The following is a 20802-nucleotide window of genomic DNA, read 5'->3' as shown; positions in this document are numbered from 1 at the left end:
TTGAAACAATTTCAAATTGGAGAACAACTGCTGCCAGACGTTACAAGATTCTTGTTCTCACAGTTCTTGTCACACCAAGAGTACTTACACTTCTTGCAAAACAGCACATTATTGAACAGGTCAGCTTCTCTGACCTGATCCAGTCTTTTGTAGTGAACTTGCAGTATGTGAGATTATACACATACCTCCTGTTAGGTGAAAGTAGTATAGGAAAAAACTACCACAAATGTGTCTAGATCTGCATCTCATCTGTGGCCTCTGCTGAAATCCCAGCTATTGATGGAATAGATGGGCTAGGGTTCATTTTTGGCACCATATTCCTCACCATCACCTGTCCAGCTGGGATTCAATGTATAATAATGAGTTTATGTAAAAACTGAATGTCATGGGGTAAGAGAGAGTGGACAGACTAATGCCTGAAGAAGACTTCATTGTTTCCTCTTCTAGCATTACAGGAAATATTTTCTCCTCTGCAACATCTGCCAGTGGGAAAATGTAAGGTCAGCACTGAATAGGAATTTCTTTATGGGGTGATCTGTCTGGAAATGCCTCAGGCACTGTGTCCAGCTTCTGCATGGTTGGCACAGGTCTTCCACAAAGTCTCCCAGGATATGCCAAAGTGTCTACTAGAAATACGTCCATTTTTGTAGAGAGTGAAACAGAAATAAAATGTAATGTCTGGGTATTTTTCCCATTGCTTCTAGAAACATAGACTATAGACAAAACTGAAAGGTCTTACACAGACAGAGCTCTCAGTAAACAGTGCAGGGGATTTACCTCAGTAAACACTTCAGAAATTGGCATCTCTTTGTTGTGTAATGATTCTGCTAAAAGCAAAGGCATTTACAATGTTTTATAGCTGATATGGTAGTACTTGTCACCAATAATGAATTTTTTCTTCAAAAATATGTAAATCGAAAGTTTCAGATTCATGTGAATGATTAATGACAATCACATAACCTGTAAAATTTTTTTTACACAATAATAATCTGTGACAATTTACTCCAGTTCCTCAAGTAAGATTCGTGATGTCTCTAGATCCTGTGACAAAGACTCCGTTTTTATGTTTATTTAGTAATAGAGCAGGCAGGTCATTTCTTATGCAAGACATCAGCAGGGACCTTTGCATGCCTCTCCCATCATTGCATTTTGCAGAGCAGTTTTACTTAGAGCCTTAGCCTATGATTCATTTCACATCCCCATTCCCCAATGAGATCGTTTGGTGTATGTTTGATTTACCAACCGCAAAGCAGGCATTGTGTCTTTTAGTATCTCAGACATGTCTGTATAGATTAGAATTGTAACCTACACTTGCAATTTACACTGTGCAGTTTTAGATTTCAGAATACTGAGAGCACAATGTAGTTGATCATACATAGCATGTTGGCCTGCTTGTCTTCTTTGGGACATAAGGGGCAATCATTGGAGTCTGGATCTGGGAGAAAGAAAAGGAGACCCAATGTTAAAAATTAAATTGTAGCAGTTCTACTACGAGTACAGAGCCAGGCAATGGAGTAAAACCAAGCTCGTGCAAAATTATCTCCCTGTATATTAGTGCAATATGAATAATACAGGTTTCTAAACAGGAAAAATGTAGCATCTTCCTCTTCTAGTCCAAGTTCAAGTCCAAAGCTAGAGACCAACTGTGGTTGAGATGTGGGAGGAGGCTTGGACTAGGGAATTGGATTTTAGGGCTCTCAAACCATGACACCAACACAAACAAGACAGTAGGACAGCACTTGTGAGCAGAGCAGCTGACAGCTTCATTGTGACCTGGACCTCACTCTGTCCCAAAGGATGCTCAAAGGGCCAGTGTCTCATTTTTCACAGAAGAAAGATACTTTCTACCTAAATGTTTCAGGTAAGAGGCTGGGTCAGTGAATAGCTTAATGTTAATTTACTCATTAAACAGATCCACTTGGATTATTTAGGATTAAGGGATATTAAACAGGTGCCATCTCTGCTATGTGATGTTCCAGCACTACTGCTTGCCAGAACCTGGGCTGATAAACCACACAAGCAACTGATCCAGACCCACTCTGTTTCTTATACTTGTCCATAAGTGGCTTCTGTTGGCCATGGGATACAGACCACTGCTCTGATACAACATGACCAAGTGTGTGTTCTCAGCTGTGAAGTTGCAGTTCTGTTAGGTTTTTGCTTCAGGGTCTAGAGGGAATCACATTTTGCTGTGCTTAGTTTGTAAAAGCATGATGCTGAGGAGAGGGGCTGAGCCGGCAGAGCTGGCTGCAGCTCAGTTTCATGTGTACAAGGCGCAGACAGCAGCAGTTACACAGCACTTCTTGCCTTTATCTCCTCTTGAGGTGGTTTGATAAGACATTACACGAGAGGTGGTAGCAACCAAAAGGTAGTTCCATTTTAAATACAGCCATAGCTGCACAGCAGAAGAGGGGGCTCAGGCTCAGCATTTAGCTTTGCAAGGGAGAGGAAGCCTGTTCCCTGTGCAAGCAGCAGGAGCAGAGCGGGGCATTAATGATGTGTGGAGATCGGTCGGTTCAGTTCTGCTGCAATTTTTCCAGATGCGTGAGTTTGAGTCTCACCTGGTCTATTGCCCTGCCACTTCTCTTGTGCTGAAAAGAGGGCACAGTGTCATTTAAACTGGTGATTCAGAGGCAGCCAGGTATGATGCTAAAAACCTCTCTCTGTGGTGTAGAAATTGTCATGGCTGATGGGTCAGGGTGACCTTTTATCTTCGTTTTGTTCACCACCTTTTAAAATGCAGCAAAGGCTTCTACACTGATTCATGGAAGATATTGTAAGCCTAAAATACAAATCTCACCATCTGAGAAATTTTGAAGCTCAGAATTTTGGAATTTGCCAATAACATGGCAAAAACTATTTCTGTTGGTTTTGTATGTTTTAATCTTTGAATCTCTCTAGTTCTAGGAAAGGCCCATAAACATAAGCACTTGCTTTTGTCACAGTGAAATAAGTGAAAGGCACGTCTTTGGCTAATTATGTAAAGCATTGGGCACCATAGTCACAAAGGTTCTACAGAAGAGGAGGATCATTTGAAACCACTTGTTTGTTTGAAGTCCTTCCATTTCAAATAACATTTTTCTTTAGTGCAGAGATTTACATTTTTCTTAAAAGTTGCATTTTGCCTTCAGTTCCGGACCTTATTTGGCTTTCCAGGGAAGGCAAACAGTGCACTGCACATAGGGATCAAATGTTAGCTCTTAGTGTGATATTATCTTCTGCACATAACACTGCACCACAAGATGGAAAACAGTAAAAACCTCTTTATTTATAAGGTTATTACAGGTATCCTCCAGTGTATCTCATGTGTACACATCCTGTCAAAATATTTCAGGATTTTGACAACAGTGTCTGAACTTGTTTCAAGTGACATGACATGGCTTTTAACTGTTTTTTTTTTATAGTTTCAGTGGTTTTAAGCATAGCTAATAGAAGTGTTACCCATGCACAAAAAAAATAAAGAATTCCTTGGTGAACGAAAAGGTTTAAATAAGCATCAGTTAAATTTTGCAGTTAAATTACCTGTATGGGAAATTATTATGATGCTCTCTGTAATTGCTATCGGGAAAAAAAAATCTTGAAGCCTGTGGAAGGCATAACAAACCTAATTAATGCCCACTCTGTTTCTTCAGAGAAAGATTTCATGTAATGTAAATGCACTCCATAGAAAATGTTATTGTGCTTATTTTATAGTTTGCCTTTATTTTTTTCTTGCACAGCTGTAGTGTATGGTATTTCCCAATGCAGTGTGTACCTGTCTTCAGGATTGCAAATTGTATTGTCATTTCTGAAATGTGAAAAACAATTATGTATTTCCTTATTTTTCAAGTGTTGATGCCAGTTATGATCTAAGGTATATTGGATGTGTTTGTGCATGTGCACACATTCATGTTCTAAAATAGCTGACTATTTCATTGTTGTGTTCACTATGTGTGCATGGAAGTCAAGTTATTATCAGGAGCACTCTTTTTAGCTTTTATAATAAAAGCTGAATCAGAGGCTGAAAACACTGACACATCTGGAATTTAAGAGCATTTCTAGAGACTGACAATTAATGGCACTCAATCAACCCTGCACCTCATCACTGATGGCTGATTAGAGTTTAGCTAATGAGAAGGTATTCAGGGAACAGTCAGGGATTTTTTTATTCAGTTGTCAGTTTGGTTGGGGATCTCTATGGGTTTAAATCTGAGCTGATATACACAAAATGGTCCAGAAGAATCCATGTAAATAGTCAGACTATTCTCTGCTGTCAGTAGTTTTGTAGATCAGGGATCATTGCTTTAAAAGTTTATAAAGCTATATTGCTCTCTGTGTTTCTAAAGTATCTAAAATAAAGTGTTCTGAATGGGAAATGGTGATTAGCAGAAGGGGACTGTTCTGGTCTCTGTCTGGCAGTGCTCACCCATACTAACAGGTCAGCTTAATGGGTGTTTGCTGAGACACTACCATTGGATCCAGATTCATCTGGAGGGTATCCAGGGAAAAGACAAGAGGCAATGGGCATGAACTAGAACACAGGAAATTTCATTTAAGTATAAGAAAAAAACCTGCAAGGGAGACTGAATACTGGACCAAGTTCCTCAGAGAGGTGTAGTCTCTGTCTTTGAGGATATTCAAATCCTGACTAGATACAGCCTTGGGTAGCCTGCCCTAGCTGACCCTTCTCAGAGCTGGGAGGCTGGACAATGAGACATGCCTTCCAATCTCAGCAAGTCCGTGGCTCTGTGATTTGCTTAATTGGGACCTAACTGGTTATGTCTGGGCTTCCTTAACAGAGCAGGCTGGGGAATACCATTGTATGTGTGTTTGCAAGCAAAGGTCTGAGCAGAGATGATGGTTTGTTTGCCAGTGTGCTTGGTGCACTCACCATCAACACCCGGGAAGGCACACCTGGGGCTGGGCTTGCAGGCTCACCTCTGAACAGCCTTCAGGTCTGGTCTAAGGGCTGCCACTAGGCAACCTGGCCATAACTAGTGTCATTGAGCCCTTTTTTTCCTGAACTACAGTGGTGGTATCGTGACATAGGATTAAGCAGACAGCTAATATCCTCAATTCTTGCAGTTCTTTCCCAGTGGAGTTGTAGAAAGGGTCATCTGATAATCAGTGAGTACAAAGAGCTTGATAATTCCATGTGCTTCTCTGCCATGATGTTGATGATAACTGACTTACGTTTTGTAGGTGTGCAGTGCGATCCAAAATCAAGATTTCACTGTTATTGAGGACTACTGCACTGGGCTGCAAGCTCTTCTTTACCTGAAAAGCATTGAGGAACTTGAAGACTGGAATGGACAGAGTCCTGCAACCATGCGCCACCAGAAAGGAAAACCAGTACCTAGAATTGCTGACTTGATGGGAAGGGTATGTTGTTCCATTGGCATTCTTGACACTATGTCTTGGTTTTGAATGTAATTCCATAATCATTGTATGCAGTTTCTGCTACTTACCTTGATTAATCACTGCTGCTGTCACAATTAGTCACCAGGTCTTTTTCCTTCTGCGTATTAACAAATATCTGAAGGCAGCTTAAGAAGGCAAATTTGAAATGACTTGATATGGGCTAACATGTTTACTATAAATGTGATCACTTTATTCATAACATCATGTCTTTAAAATGTCTTTTTAAACAGGCAAATGCATTAGAACAAGTTCTGGAACTGTTTGTTTTAATGAAACTCAACTCAGTTCAGATTGATATTAATATTGTGCCAGAAATTCCTGGGTGTTCCAGCTGGGGTGCAACATTCAGGAGACATGCAAAAACCCCCTCACACTGGATCTGACTGGCTGAGGCAGGTGTAATCTGTTAGTCAGAACACTAGATCAGGTAGGAGTGGCCCTTCAGTCACTGTACCTAAGCATCTCAAGGTCTTTCATGTCTGCTGACACGCAAATGCTCTCTGAGGCAGAGAAGTTCCAGGTGAAGATCAGTGACACCAAAGGAGTTAATAAATTCTACAATATCATTTAAACCAAGAAAGTCTGTGATGAAATAGGAATGTAAACTGTGGTCTCTATGAAATCCTAACCTCTGGACTGTCTTTCCTCTCTGCTCCAGTATTCCCTGCTACAAAAGCGTTTTTGTCAGATGCAGTGAGTTTCAGGTGTCCCAGTACTGCTCATCCCTCCACCAGGGCACCTGCTGATCCATGCTGAGAAGCAGGGAAGTGTAACTGGCTTCCTAGTGATGCCCTGCTGCCTACTGCTCTAAGCAAAATACCTGCACAGCAGGGAGGCTGAGCTTTTGTTTCTGGTTACTAGAGGGGATCACTTTGAAGACTGATTTCAGTTATACATCATGCCTATTGATTATCCTTCCCAAAAATCTGATATACGCCTGTTGAAAATGTTGTAAAAAGTAAAGAATTACAAAAGAATAGGATTTGGAGTGTCAAACGCCTCCAAATCTCTGGTTATCATTGCTGATGACTGGAATTGGATTTAGCAGAAGATTAGAGACTCCTATATTGTTGTTGTTCTCTGTGGAGCTCTGGAAATTATAACATTACCTTCAAGGAGGAAAGACAATCCTATTCCTAAAGCTCTGGATAATACGCTGCTTAAAAATAAACCAAGATATAAGCAGTTTCATTTTCATCCACTTATGTTAAGCAGTTAAACCAGGCTCAAAGGGTTATATCTAAACTTCTTTCCTTTAACACTTGTAGAAACCTGCACAGCATTTCCAACTCATGTTACAGAGATTTGTTGTAATTCTTCTTTAAAGCTGCATTCAGTGTTCTATCTTTGTATTACCTTTGTATTTTACCAAACAGACAACTGTTGTCAAAGACAAGGAAAAAAATTATAATTCTTAGACTTTTTTGCTTGTCACTACCTCAATAATTAACTTTAAAAAGGTTGTTTGAAAATATGCTTTAAGGAAGCATTTAATAATTCAAAGGAATCAACTTGAAACAGGTCATATGAAAAAGAATAAAAACAAAGCCCTATGTAATCTTATCTGGCTGGCTCTGTTACACATTTAAAAGGAATAACACATGCAGAATATAATTGATTGTGTATTTGTATTAGCACTGAACTATATCCCATTGTATCATTGCTACTAAATAATAACATTTAAACTTAAGTGGGCTGCATCATTGATAAGCTAGTGATATATTTTAGGCATAAGCTCAGGATGGCTCTTCGTCCAGGAATGAACAATCAAGGGAAAAGGAAGAAAAATAATATAACTTGGGTAAAAGGAAACACTGTGATAAATGATCCTACTAGGGGCAATCAAATACAAAGACTTGATATCATTAATATTTATAATATCATAATTAGCAAGACTGTGCCTAAGCAGTGTTATTAGTGTAACTAATTATGTTATCATAAACTAAGTTTGCAGTATTTTAGGAATCAGTATTCTTACTTTCATAAATTATTATCAATATTGGATTTCATGTACTTGTGTCTAGTAAATTTAGTTAAGTACTGTAGTTTCATCTCAATTTAAACACCAATATCTAGCTTGCTTGGCAGCAAGTCATAATACACACTTCTGATTCTCTTTCTAAAATAAATTCAGTAAAAAGCATGTCCTTACTCTCTATTTCAAACAGAGAAGATAACCTATTGATATGTTCTCATCAATAAAAGTAATGTGTAGGAATGTGTATGTTATAGATGGAGTAAAATGTGACAGCTTAAATCCTGCCTTACAGTTTTAAAAACGTACAAGGAGCTGTCCAATTTTGTTTTGGTATTACCATGAGATGAAATGCAGTTTCTTCAGTTAGACCCTGTGAGAAGCTAAATAGCAAATACTGCTGAACATTTGCATTCAAAAAAAAGTGAAGATGCTAATTTTGATATGTTGTGGTTTTAGTGCAGTAAATGTAAAAATAAAAAGGATTCATCCTTCTTTTTGTTACAAGATTACTATTATTTTCAAATAGAATCACAAGGATAGGAAGTTCAGGCATTTGACATTTTAATAATAAGGAACTAGGAGAGAATTATTTTCACTAACATCAAGAACCACTTGCTTTCTGATTGTGTACAAATTCATTGACCTCTACCAGTTTTAAATAGATTGCAAATTTAGGAGCCATTCTGTTTCCAGCTAGGTATGCTCATAATTGTATATGTTCTGAGTCACAGTGCAATGTTGAGTGATAATGTCTCTTTTTTTATATAACGGTGGGCAACTTTTTTTAAAATTAGTTTTCTATCTTGGTTTCAGTATCAAACAGATGCTGAGTGCAGTGTTACCACAGGAGAGTGACACAGTGGAGTTTTGTCATTAAATATTGTAGTATTCGATGACCAGAGTAAACTAAAGATAAATACCTTCTCCTAAATGATACACCTGACATCAAATTTAAGCTGTCTTGCCATGCAGTCACCAGATTAATGACAAACTGAACAGTTATCACTGACAATTGTTACATTTATCACAATAATTTCCTTCTTAGAAAGAATACTGAAAGTACTGTGCTAAATAGTGTAATATAACAAGCAGTTAAATAGCAAACATAAAATGCTTGGTCTGAGAAAGGGAATCATATTGATTATTATCTGTTCATCCTTCTGTATTAATGAAACTAATACTTCCATTTGATAATTTATAGCCATTGAAATATCAGAAGCATCATAGCACTAGACAGTATTTTGGAAACTTGATTGCTGTTTTTGTTTTTCACTGTTCCAGAATCTATTTTTTTTCGTATATAGACCCTAAATTTATCATCTTTGACACAGAGGTAGATATTTTCCAATGTTTTTTTCAGTAGCACTAGCTTTTTCCCTTTTGCTAACACAGCAGTTGCTTACCAGTGTCTAGAATGTGACCTGTAGTACTACGCTGACTGTAGTAGCAGTGAGATTTCCACTTAGAAATGCTAGCCTCAGTTGTGGCTTTGAGTCACTGGGTGATACAGTTTTCCGTAGCTTCACCAATTTTACTCATTCTTTCCTGTGGTTCTAGTCTTATCCGTGACAGCTCCAAAAATAGTCCTAGCACAGATGCTGAATCAGGCTCACAAAGATGGCCAAAGCCAGTCTTCTGGGCTTCCTTCCTCATTGCTTTTTTGATGGCTTATTTAGTTGGCATTTGCTTTTTTTTCTGTGGGAGAACCTGACATTTGAAGCCTTGGCACAGATGACTGTCATTAATATCAACTCTGAATCACCTTTGCATTAAATGCATGGAATAAAACTTGTCAGCTTATCTCAGCTTTAATCTCAGTTTGCAAATCTTGACACTGAGATGAGAGAATGGCAAGGTAATGATGACACCACACTGCTTCTCACTGACTCCTTCAAGGAAAAACTTTTGTAAAAGCACACTTACCTCAGCATGAATTTAGGACTGAGATCAAGTGCATGATGCAGTAAGGCAGACCGTTAAGATGTAGTGCACACTCTTACAACCCAAAGTTATTAGGGTGACTGCATAAAAGAGAGGAAGGGCATAGTTAAGTCTCCTTACAATCCAGAATTAACAGAATTATGTTTTAAAATAATATTCCTAATTTTCTCAGGAGGATACATGACCAGGAGTGATAAAGATGACTGTTCTCACTAGGTGTCTGGGTAAGGTACAGTATTCCCCAGAGGTGCAATTTGATCTCCTGTGTGTCTCACTGTCTCACCTTGTCTGTTTGTTACAGGACTCTTTTATTAGTTGCTCACTGATCTTAATCCAGAGAGCTGAAGTGATTATGTCCCAGAAATGTGATGGTGTCAGCTGGTGATCACAGAAGTGGTGCAGTGTGTCGCTGTATAAACTTCCACCTAATGTCAGCTATAAAAATCATACTTAATGCAGTGGCCACTATACGTGTCAGGGAATTAAACATCAAAAATATGGCGATATATTCAGTTGGTAGATGTGGGTTTATAGGAAGAGATAAATATGTATGGTTCATACCTTGCTTTAAGCACCAGGAGTTTTCCAAAAAGTGACATTTGTTTGATCATGTCTAAAAGATAAAAAAATAAAAATAAGAAAAAAATAATTTAAGCATCTTGATTCCAGAAATATGCAAAATACAAACAAAACTGTTTTAATAGTGGATAATTCTCAACTGGTAAGGTTGTGCTATACTAAAAATATTAAAACTGTATGTGATAAAAACACATTTATAAACAGTAGCTTTTTTCAGCAGACAGAGAAAGAGAATGATGCTGTACATGCACAGCGTGTGAACTTCAGTGAAAATTCATCACCTTAGATTTAGCAAGCTGCTGATTTTCATCTTTGAATGGACTTCCCATTGAAACAGACTTCCTATTAAGACTAAAATACTCATTTCCTTCAAGTATCTATGGGTACTGAAAGCTGAGTCTTCTGAACAATACAAATTTGCTAAATCCTAACTGTATTGCAGTCAAATCTAAATAGCCATTTATATGGAAGAGAAAAAAAAACCTTGCTATACCAACTAGATTTCATACCAAATATTAAATCAACTCTTAAATAAATAAATTAAATGTGAACTCCCAGCCATGCACAAAGTTTTGGCTGCCTTCAGATTCTTCAAGATCTCTGACTGCCTTCACTGAGCAGAGGTTCACACCCTTCATTTTTGGAAGTGCTCCTTGTTCTTTGGGAAGGCAAATTAGTCCAGTATAGTAAAGAACTGTCCTCTTTTTTCCAACACTGCATAAAAAAGACAGAACAAATGGTGTTTGTGGCTATGTCAAGAAATACAGGCCATTTCATCATATGTTGGTATAGAGATTGCAGTTAAAAAATAACACTGATGAAGAAACTCTTTTTCCCATATTGCCATCAACAGTTCTGAAGAAGAGTCGAGGGGGGGGGGAATAGATTTAGGATGTGGTGGGTTGACCCTGGCTGAATGCCAGGTACCCACCAAAGCCACTCTGTCATTCCCCTCTGCAATTGGACAGGAGACAAAAAATATAATGAATGGGTCATGAATTGAGATAAGGACCGGGAGAGATAACTCACTGATTACCATGACAGGCAAAATAGACTCAGTTTGGGGATATTAATTGAATTTATTACCAATCAAAATCAGACCAGAATAATGAGAAGTAAAATAAATTTTAAAAACACCTTCTCCTTACCCCCCTCCTTCTTAGTTTTACCTCCTCCTCCCCAGTGGTGCAGGGAGTCAGGGAAAGAGGGTTACAGTCAGTTCATTACACATCATTTCTGCCACTGCTCAGGGAGAAGAGTTCTTCCCCTGCTCCAGTGTGAGGTCCCTCCCACAGGAGATAGTTCTCCATGAACTTCTCCAGCATGAGTCCTTCCATGGGCTACAGTTCTTCATGAACTGCTCCATTGTGGGTCCCTTTCATGGGGTGCAGTCCTTGAAGAACAGGCTGCCCCAGCATGGGTCCCCCACAGGGTCCGAGGTCCTACCAGGAAACCTGTTCCAGCATGATCTTCTCTCTCCATGGGTCCACAGGTCTCTGCCAGGAGCCTGTTTCAGGGCAGGCTTCCCACAGGTTTGCAGCCTTCTTTCAGGCATCCACCTGCTCTAGAGTAGGTCTCCTCCACTGGCTGCAGGTAGATCTCTGCACCCCCGTGGACCTCCCATATCACAGGAACTGTGCATCAGCACAGTTCTTGTTGGGTTGACCAAAAATAAGGTTCCCCCAAAGTGTCTCGACCATCATTTGCAGGCAGATGAAGAAGTAGATTCTTTCCTTCTGCTCCTTGCTCAGTCTTCACTTCCTTGCTTGATGATGAAAGATCTCCACAGGCATTGTTTCTGGTGAGAGTCTGGTGGTTCTCTGTGGGGCATCACCAGCAGCATTTTGGGGAGCACCAGCAGAGCATTCCTCTGTACCCCACTGTGCAAGTCCTGTTTGGCAGGTTTGCTGCATTGGTGAGCTTCCCAGCCTTTTAAGCTGAATTCAATTATGAGCCTGACCAATCTGTAGAAAAAAAGGAACCACTCTGACATTAGTGGGTTTTTGACTGTTCTATTATGGAAGTTTATGTAGTGATTACCTACAGTGCTGTTTCTCACACAGAGAGCAGGTTGTTACATAAAATGTATCTTCTTTAGCAGTAAAGCCATTTACAGTAGAAATGTATAAAACAAAAGGAACTAGGATTATTAAAGTGTATTTAAAGTAGTTTAATCTTTATGGGTTTTATATGTACTGTATGCTAAATTTGCTTCGAGCATGGAGTTTAAAGTTTCAGATGCACAGCCAGTAAATGTGGCTATTAAGAAGCCATGTATTCCCGTTAACTCCTTGGCTGTGGCGGTTTTAATGCGTTCACTGCTGGCAGTGGACATCAAGCCAGGAAAATCCAACTCCTGATGCGAAAGGATTTAAAAAAAAAAAATCCAGGCATTGCCAAAAATACATAATTTTTTTTTGTACTCTGCAGTTTGTTTTACTTAGGGAAACGGCCTGGTCATACCCTGCAGCATGCATTCATTACAGTGATCTTTGACTGGCAGATGCAGAGTAATAAGATGCATATTTTAGTGCTTATTATAATACCCTGTCCAAAAACAACTTGACAAATTTGTGATTTCGACAGTATCTCATTTTGCTGGCTGCAGTGCTCTGTGATTGCCTAGTACACGTGGCTTCCAGATTATGCATACCACCAATACTGCTCATTAAAATGGCCACAGTTCACCAGTTTCGGTAGCTTGGAACGAACTTGGAATGAATTATTATACAACAAAGAGGCTGCTGTCATGCAGAACAAAAGACAAGCAAAAGAGAGCTTCGGCTTAATGAGGCTAAGTGAGTGTCTCCCCTGCATCACCAGCTACTTGACGGCCTTTGAGCATGGATTTTTTTCTCCACAGGCCAAAACCTTTGGTCTATTATTTTGTGTTTATGCACCTTGAGGCTAATATACATTTTAATATGCTGCACATGGAGAAAAAAATCAGCCATTAGATTAGAACATGTGCACTCCCTGTTAAGTTAATGACAGCCGAACATAGAGATAAATTTAGGTTTTCATATTTAATTATAGCACAGTGCAGTACGTTTAGCAAGGATAAATTGCACTATTATTATGCTTCATTTTTTTTGACATCTTTTCATATTAACCATGCGCACTTACCCCCACTTCCTCCCCGGTGTCACACATAATGTCTCTGTGTATCATCCTTCTCTAACACCATTAATTTTTTATTCTGTACAGTTGTATATGTATTGTTGTATTTGTTACTTAGGGTTAGCTTGCTAGTTGGATAAAACCATTCAAAACAACCCTTGTGTTAGGTGATCTACATAGGCAGTAATGACAGAAAAAAAAACAACCATAAAAAGAACTGTCTTGTGTGGCCAGAAATGGCTCCTCACATCTGCTCCCAGAGCAGAGTTCCCAGCCTTTCTCCTCTGGATGCTTTCAGCACAACATGCACTGTCTGTGACTCCTTTCTCAAGGAATTGAATTGGAAAACCCAGAGAAATAATGTGTGGATGGTTAAATTAGTTCTAAAGCATTTTGTAGTTGGATAATATTAATGTGGACAACGGTGATATTAATATAAAATGTCTCTATAACTGTGTAGGAACTAAACCACACCTAATGTTCTAGGTGGTGTGTGCTATTTGTTGGCGCTTTGTACATGTGTTATCTTTGTCAGAGCTGTTGCTGCAAGAATAGCATGAGGAATTAGGTTAGACATCAGCCTAATAGAAGACAATATAAATTTAAACATAGAGGCAAGGTGGCATGCAAGTCGGTCTTTCTACATTCTTATCAAGTTTAATGGGAGTATTTGACAATTTTTGTGCTGCCATGTATTTGGTGGTGATGTTGGACTATTTGTTAGTACCTGAGAGAGCTCTCAGATTTGCTTTCAACTCTGGTCTGAGCTATTCAGGTAGCTGTGGTTTGTGAAAAATATATTTGCATGCTTCACGAAATTAAGGAAATACTGGTATTTTCCAAAGTGGATTAGAGCAGGTAATAACTCACAGGAAGAAGATTTTCCTCCTCCTGCTGTGTATATAAACAAGCAGAAGATATTATGCTACAGGCTTATTCCTAGATTATTTCTTATTGGATAGTTGTTTCGTGACAAAAGACACTGTGGCTTGATGACCAGAGGGTCATGACAGGAATAATAATCACCATATGAAAGGGTGTCTGGATCTTGGTGATAAAGCATTCCTCATCACAATCAGTCAGCACTTGCTGGTGCAAGAATTTTCCTCAATGGCAGAGATCAGCTCTTTCATATTCATTGAGAGCAAATCAGTCTCTCTTTCCCTCTCCTTCTCCCCCCTCTTCCTCCAACCTTCAGTTCTGTACCAGCTTTTACTGCCAAAGAGTATTTTCTTTGTCAGGTGAAAGTCACGGAGTTTGGGGATGTTTAGGGTGCTGCAGTATTTGCAGGATTGGTATTAGTTGCAGAGCCTTACTCTTTGTGTCCTCACAGAGTAAAGCTCTGGTCAGCAGTGATTGATAGCTAATTGTCCACAGTTCAAGCACTAGAAAATGGGTCGGCAATTAATTTATGTGTGCAAAACTCTTCTCCCTGATTTTGTAAGTGCAGATTTTGATGCAAATTGCATCTGTGAAAGCAAGGTTGTGGCTTTCAAAATGTAAGCTATAATTACTAGTCTGAGAACCTGATGATGCAAAATTCTTTCTCTAGAATCTATCCCTAGTGAGAGAAGACATTTATTAACAATATTGTGTATTTCTAAGCAGTAATTCTAACCATTTTTTGTTCATTAAGCACTGGTAAAATACTTGATATTACACAAGATGTAGTCTTATGGAGTTGCAGGTTGTGTCCTACAGACATTCCAGATGGCTTAGAAACATCTATGCAATCAGAAAGGCCTCTTCTGTATCTACAAGTAGCTATTATTTGTAAAACCTGATTTTATTTGTGTGTTCCCATTTTGGTTTTGGTACTAGTCACAGGCACACATACTGATGTGTAAGAAAAGACTTGGATTTTTTGCTTGTGAAAGCTAAAAGCTTTAAGCTTCTCATCTTAGAAAGCTGTTTACTGGGGTAGCAGGGTGCTCTGTGGGCTACGGTGCTCCATGCAAGGAAAGTGCAAAATTAAGTCTGTGTTATTGGAAATAGAAAGCAGACTTAAAATTCGTTTTCAGCCTATTTTCCAATAATTGTGTTATTCTTATGCTAGTTTTGAGAGGAAGTTTGACAAGAACATCTTTTAATTCTCTTAGGAACAGATTTGGCCCCTAAGAACAGCCCTAAGTGTAGCAACATGCACATATGTATGAGAAATCTAGAAGGAGTGACTTACAAGGACAGGATAAAGAAGCTAAAACTCTTAAAGTGTCCATATGTCCTGCCCAAATGATGTATGTAAACATAAGAGGTGGAGAACTCAGTGCTGTACAAATATTTGAAGTTTGCAATCAGTTGAGAAAGAGGGATTTTATGATGTAGAGTGAAAACTCAACCAAGACTGATGAGTTGAATTGGGAAAAAAAAATATAGTGTTCAGGGGAGGTAGGAGAAAAATTACTCTGATTGGAAGAAAAGCATTTTTGTAGAAATGATGGAGGTTTCATATACTGGGTTTCTGAGATTAAAGGTAGGGAAGACCTTTGAAACTTGAATGCATAGAGTCTAATGGAAGTACTGCTGGGAGAAATTCTGGGTTGCCAGGACTATGTGCTGGACTTGCAGACTTTTCCTGTCTGCACAAGCTAGCCCATGGCCCTTTCCAGCATTATAGATGTCCAGCCACTGGATCCTGGTGAAGTGTTCAGATAGTGACTCAGCACGAGTCACTGGAGCGATCAGTATCCAATAGTATACAATTGACATGGTGTTTTGCCTAAAGAATAAGATCAGACTTAAGGAACATGATTATGACCTTTCCCACTTATTTTACTTTCATTACCCTAAGCCCTTGAAGATTTTTCTGTAATCTTCTGTGGTTTTGATCCAACCTCATGGATGTCTCAGCAGCCGAAGCTGTACTTCCTGAGTTTTTATGGACAAATGGATTAAAAATGGCTTTCTGTTTCATTGCCCATTAGTCATACACTGGCACAGGGCAACTGCCCCCAGTAACTGAACAGAGCTGTTGGGCACACCATTTCTACATGTAGAAGTTAGGGAAAGAGATTTCTGCACTATGCTGACCTATTCATGCTGAACAGAATTCATTAAGGCCCAGGAACTGTGTTTGGGTTCCAGGGAAAAATTACAGCCAGCCTGTAATCTGCTGCTCCACACTGGGGCTCTGTAATAGTTTGAAGTGGCTTGGCAAGAACTTTATTGATTTCTCAGGATCTCATTCAAGCTGATTGCACTTGGGTGCTCCGATGGTTGATGTTTAAGAACATCTACCCCAGCTGTTATTAAGAAGGTGGGTCTAATCTTCACATAGCTAAGACCCTGTTTGCCCTTCATTCAACTCAGCAGACAAGTTTTAATGAAATAGCTCCTTTTATATTTTATGCCATGACTATGTTTTTGATTGCCACACTTGTAACTGTCTAGTCAATGTATAACCCATATATTGGTGGGGATATGTCATATCATATATCTCTTCCTTCTTTAATCATTTTGTGTCTTTTCTGTTTGACTTGGAATAATTAGTACATTTTTTTCTATTCCTGTGTTATCTTTCTTCCAAGTTAATAATTTATTTATATAAAAACTATAAAATACCGTGTTGTTTTATACAGTATGTCTGGATTCATGAAAAACAGAAGCATATCACTAAAATATGGGGGTTTTCTTAGATTCTTCAAGACAAGACCTTGCAGTTGAATTTAAAGTAGTTGAATTCTAGAATATATCAACTATAATTTTATTTATTTACATGACCCAACATTACAGCATAGAGCATTATATCCTAGATGCTAATTGTTACTTAATATTTTCTGAAATTATTATTATTAGCTAAAAGGCATCTTTTCCAATCCCAAACTGAAAGTCTAATCCAGACACTCCAGCAGTTTTTCCCTGCCTTTACTGAGCCTTCTTTCAAGTGCTGAGCACTCCTGACATTTTGAAATATCCATTTCAAAAATTTCCATTTGTAAATTGAAAGCCAGAAGGCTCATTTAAAACCCATAAAGCTCTGTAAGTGCAAACATATCTATATTTTGTCTTTTACTAAATTGTATTACTAAGCTGGAAACAACTCCCATACCACTGACATTAGGAAAAATTATATTCTGAAGCCTCTAAACTTACCAGTTAAAATGGGACCAACAAGAAATCCTTGGGTGACTGAAGCACGAGTTTGCCTTTTGTAAGTAAAGGGCACTCAGGAGTGTGGCTTCTCAGAGCTGTTTTGGGTGGTACAGAGCAGGGCTAATAAATGCCTCATGCTTCAGAACTCCTCTCTCTTTTTTTCTTCACAACAAAGTCATCTTCTTTCATTTGATGGACTGCAGACATTTTCTTAACAATTTTGTCATAGTTTGGGTTTTGACCCTCAGTCCCTGGTTTGTGGGTGGGCTTCAGTGCCTGCTGCTGGATTTTGGACCTAATTACCAGGATAAAGCAGATGGAGGAGAAACAGTATTTACATTTTTCCATAGGACTTAATTTATTTCTCTGTTGTTTATCACTGAGTTATTTTCGTCTGCGTAGTGTGAATAATTTGCAAAGGTATTTATAACAACATTTGAGTGATGAACGTGCAGTCTGAAAAGCTTTAAAGTCTGCCTCTCTGTCTCCATTTAAGAAAAAACCAAACATTTCCTCTCCATCTTGACTGTCTCTTTAGTTGCCCCTAAATGGCAGTTTGGGAGGGGATGCCTCTGTGAAGTCATGACCACTGTTTTGACTGTGTGAGTACTGGTTCATAATTCAGCATGCATTGGGAAGATAATTTTTTGTGCAGAATTGAGCATTTATTTTTATGTGAAATCTCAACACGGTCTATTGTAAGAATCTAACTTAACTGTCCAAATACCATCCCCAGCTCATCCACAGAGAAGGGTCTCAATTTAAAGTATCTGGCTGGCTGAGCTGCCCTTAGGATTCTTCAGCACGAGTGAAGTCCCTGACTTTAAGCATTAGCCAGGAGATACTCAGTTGCTGCTGCGAAAGGGACTGTGTCACAACAAAACTTGCTTTCAGTTTCAAGCATTGATAGGTTGTACACTGTTGTCAGTCCAACAGAAGATAATTCTATAAAGCAATTGCAATGAAAACTTGAATACTCAAGAATTACATAGGTAGGGGCGGATACATAAAAATCTGAGCTCATAACCATAGTCTCCCCTCCTCAGTCCCATAAGGGTACTTTAATTTTCTTCCTGTCTTGCAGCTCATAAACATGCTTCTTTTCAGAACACACCCCAAATGCTGTTGGAAAAGGGCTATAAAGTTTTATAGATATATTTGAGAGTATTATAAAAGTATAATAAAGTAAAAATACTGCAAAGAAATAGAAATTATTGAACAACTGAATTAAAATTTTAGGCTGGGATTGTTTTATTGCTTTGCGTTCTATTTGCCTTTTGCAGTCATGAAGGGATAGAATTCTTTTTGGAGTTCAGAAAATTTAGAATTTTGATTTTAATGTAACATTTTATTTTAGTATACTTGTAAAAATTTGCTTAAACACTTAAATAATTTCAGTATGTTGCTGAAGACTACTTATTTTTAACTCAATCAGTAAAAAAATGAGCTCTGCTGTTTATCTTTTGAAAATGTTTTACTTGATTTTAGGGAAATATTTCTAGATCAGAAATGAAAGTGTTTACTCATACAAATTAAAATGTTAAGTAATTGGGTAGCATTACAGTGAAAATAATAGAACAATAATGGTGGTGAGAAAACGACAGATACTTTGTTTAATGTGAAATCAGTTTCACTCCAAAATGTGTCCCCTTTCTCTGAAAACTGGGCAGAGAAAGCAACACAATTGTTCTCAGTAATGCTGCTCCCTCTTTCCTGTTTAGAAGAGAATAATATACCAAACGGTCATCGCGAAGGTGAACAGTAAGAAAGTCTGCTGACTTGATGAGTACCATAGCTTATCTACATTCTCACAGACAGGAGTTTTTGCAACTTAAAGTTTTCATTCTATTTTGTGGGGATTTTTTTCCCGTCCAAAGTCAGGTGGACTATGAGACATTTGAATTTTGCCCATGGTCTCTCAGTCTCTCAGAGATAGTTGCAAAGTTCAAAATATTTCAGGATTTTCTCTCCTACAGTGGCTCCACAGTGGCTGTTCCTGGCTCACCCTCCATGGCTCCCCTGCCACCTTCTACCCATCTTGCCCTGAGTCCAGGCCTGGGGATGCTCTGCACAAGCTGCCCTGAACCATGAACCTTACTGTGGTGAAGCCTGATAAGCCTCATGGCCTGGTCCTGACCATTGTATGCAACCTGTGCTGTAAAAGAGGCAGGAGAGTGATGAAAATTTTATGTAGTGGTGTCTGTCTGGGCTTAAGTTCTGGAGGAATTTTTGAAAGATGATGTGTAGCCTAGTGATCTGCACTGGAACCAAGCTGCTGGTTGTGAAGTGAGTTCAGCCAAAAAGTTCAACTGTGATTGTGCCCCGATGGCTTTATGTGCATAAGAACAGTAAGACTTTTTAAAAGGCTACTGGAAATTTTACTGCGATCTGTTGTAGCTGATGATGTCTTAAATTATTCTTCAGCCCTTATCATAGCAATCAGGAACTTCCAATAAAGGCTGAAACCTGCTTTGCTTTGTCTTGCTGCAGGAGTATGTGCTTTTCCCAACTTAAAAAAATAAGAAGTCTTTTAAGACATACAAAAAATGCAGCATGAAACTCAGTGTCTGTATCTGGTTTTCATGGGGGATGCTTGAAAGGAATTAGACTGTTTTCCAGGGGAGACTTATGGCACACTGTTTATGTATAAATTAACAACAGTGAAAGTGGCAAATTAAAATTGCAACATCAATTTCATTCTTAGTTCTGCTTTGCATTTATATAGAAGGATTTATTACTACCTTCTACTAAGAGGTAAAAGAAAGGAAAGTGTGAAGTAGCAGCAGTTGTAATTATCTTCTGGAAAACTTCAGCTTGCAGAAAATGCTGCAGCATATCTGCTCAGGGACTGAAGTTGCTGTGAGCACACCAGGCCATCCTCCCTCCATTTTCTAGGCTGGATTTCCAGCATTTTCCAACAGAGAGCAGTTCAGCTGTAAGGTTCAGCACACACTGAAGGAAAGATCTGTCTTCCATCTCAGGTGAAGCATTGACCTCCTGTATCACCTCCATTTTTTATTTTTTCTTTTTCTTCCATGCATGTACTGGCAACAAGGAGAGTTGGTGGTGTGGAAGCCCTAGTTGGGACATCCTGGCACAGAATGGCAAACCAGTGCTTGGCTCTTTTCTTCAGCACCATCAGTACAAAGATCCTTTGTACCTTGTATGCTGGCTTAAACCCCAGGGAAAGACTGTACTCCATGACTCCATTCATTCCTTGCGCTTGCTGGATTTTCTGCAATACACTTTTTATAATACTGATGTATAAGGTGACTGAGTTGGCTTAGGGGCATGTCACAACTGTGGAACAAGCTCCCACAGGACCTAAGACGCAGACAGTGCCTTTGCCTTTCACCCTGTGACAGTAAAAGACACTTTTCCAGCTTTACCTTCTCTTTGTAGAAGTGTATCTATGTTGCTGCTTGCTTTTGTTTTTACAGGAAGGAAATTACTAAAATCTTACTAAAACCAAGCAGCCTGTCCCACACACAAAGAATGAGAATGAGAGAGCAGGTGAGCCATGCAAGATAGGTGGAGTTCATTAGTTAACAGACACTGTTGGGATATTTTAATGATGAAGGTGGCATAGGGAAGACAACGATGTGAAACAAGTGTCCATTTTATCTCATTTCTTTTGTCTTCTGTAACAGAGACACTGAGAAGCAGGCTCAAGAAACCTAATTAAATACTGA

At 38.8% G+C, this 20802-nt stretch overlaps 1 protein-coding gene across 8 annotated transcripts in view; it reads left to right on the top strand.

Moving 5' to 3' along the window:
• Positions 1-20802, top strand: part of DPYD (dihydropyrimidine dehydrogenase) — a 337231-nt gene that overhangs the window by 286566 nt on the left and 29863 nt on the right. For all 8 annotated transcript variants that reach the window (XR_007907122.1, XM_051803274.1, XM_051803283.1 and 5 more), the window contains one exon: positions 5182-5361. Coding sequence is in view for 7 of the 8 variants with exons in the window: in XM_051803274.1 (XP_051659234.1) it covers positions 5182-5361 (180 nt within the window). In the remaining variant the exon portion in view is untranslated. The remainder of the gene's footprint in view (positions 1-5181; positions 5362-20802) is intronic.

The sequence above is a fragment of the Manacus candei genome, unplaced genomic scaffold, assembly GCF_025592945.1.
Source record: "Manacus candei isolate 608988 ecotype Guabito, Panama unplaced genomic scaffold, ASM2559294v1 h1tg000005l, whole genome shotgun sequence".
In the NCBI taxonomy this organism is placed as follows: Eukaryota; Metazoa; Chordata; class Aves; order Passeriformes; family Pipridae; genus Manacus; species Manacus candei.
The sequence above is the reverse complement of the archived record's forward strand: the minus strand, read 5'-3'. Positions and strand labels throughout refer to the sequence as shown.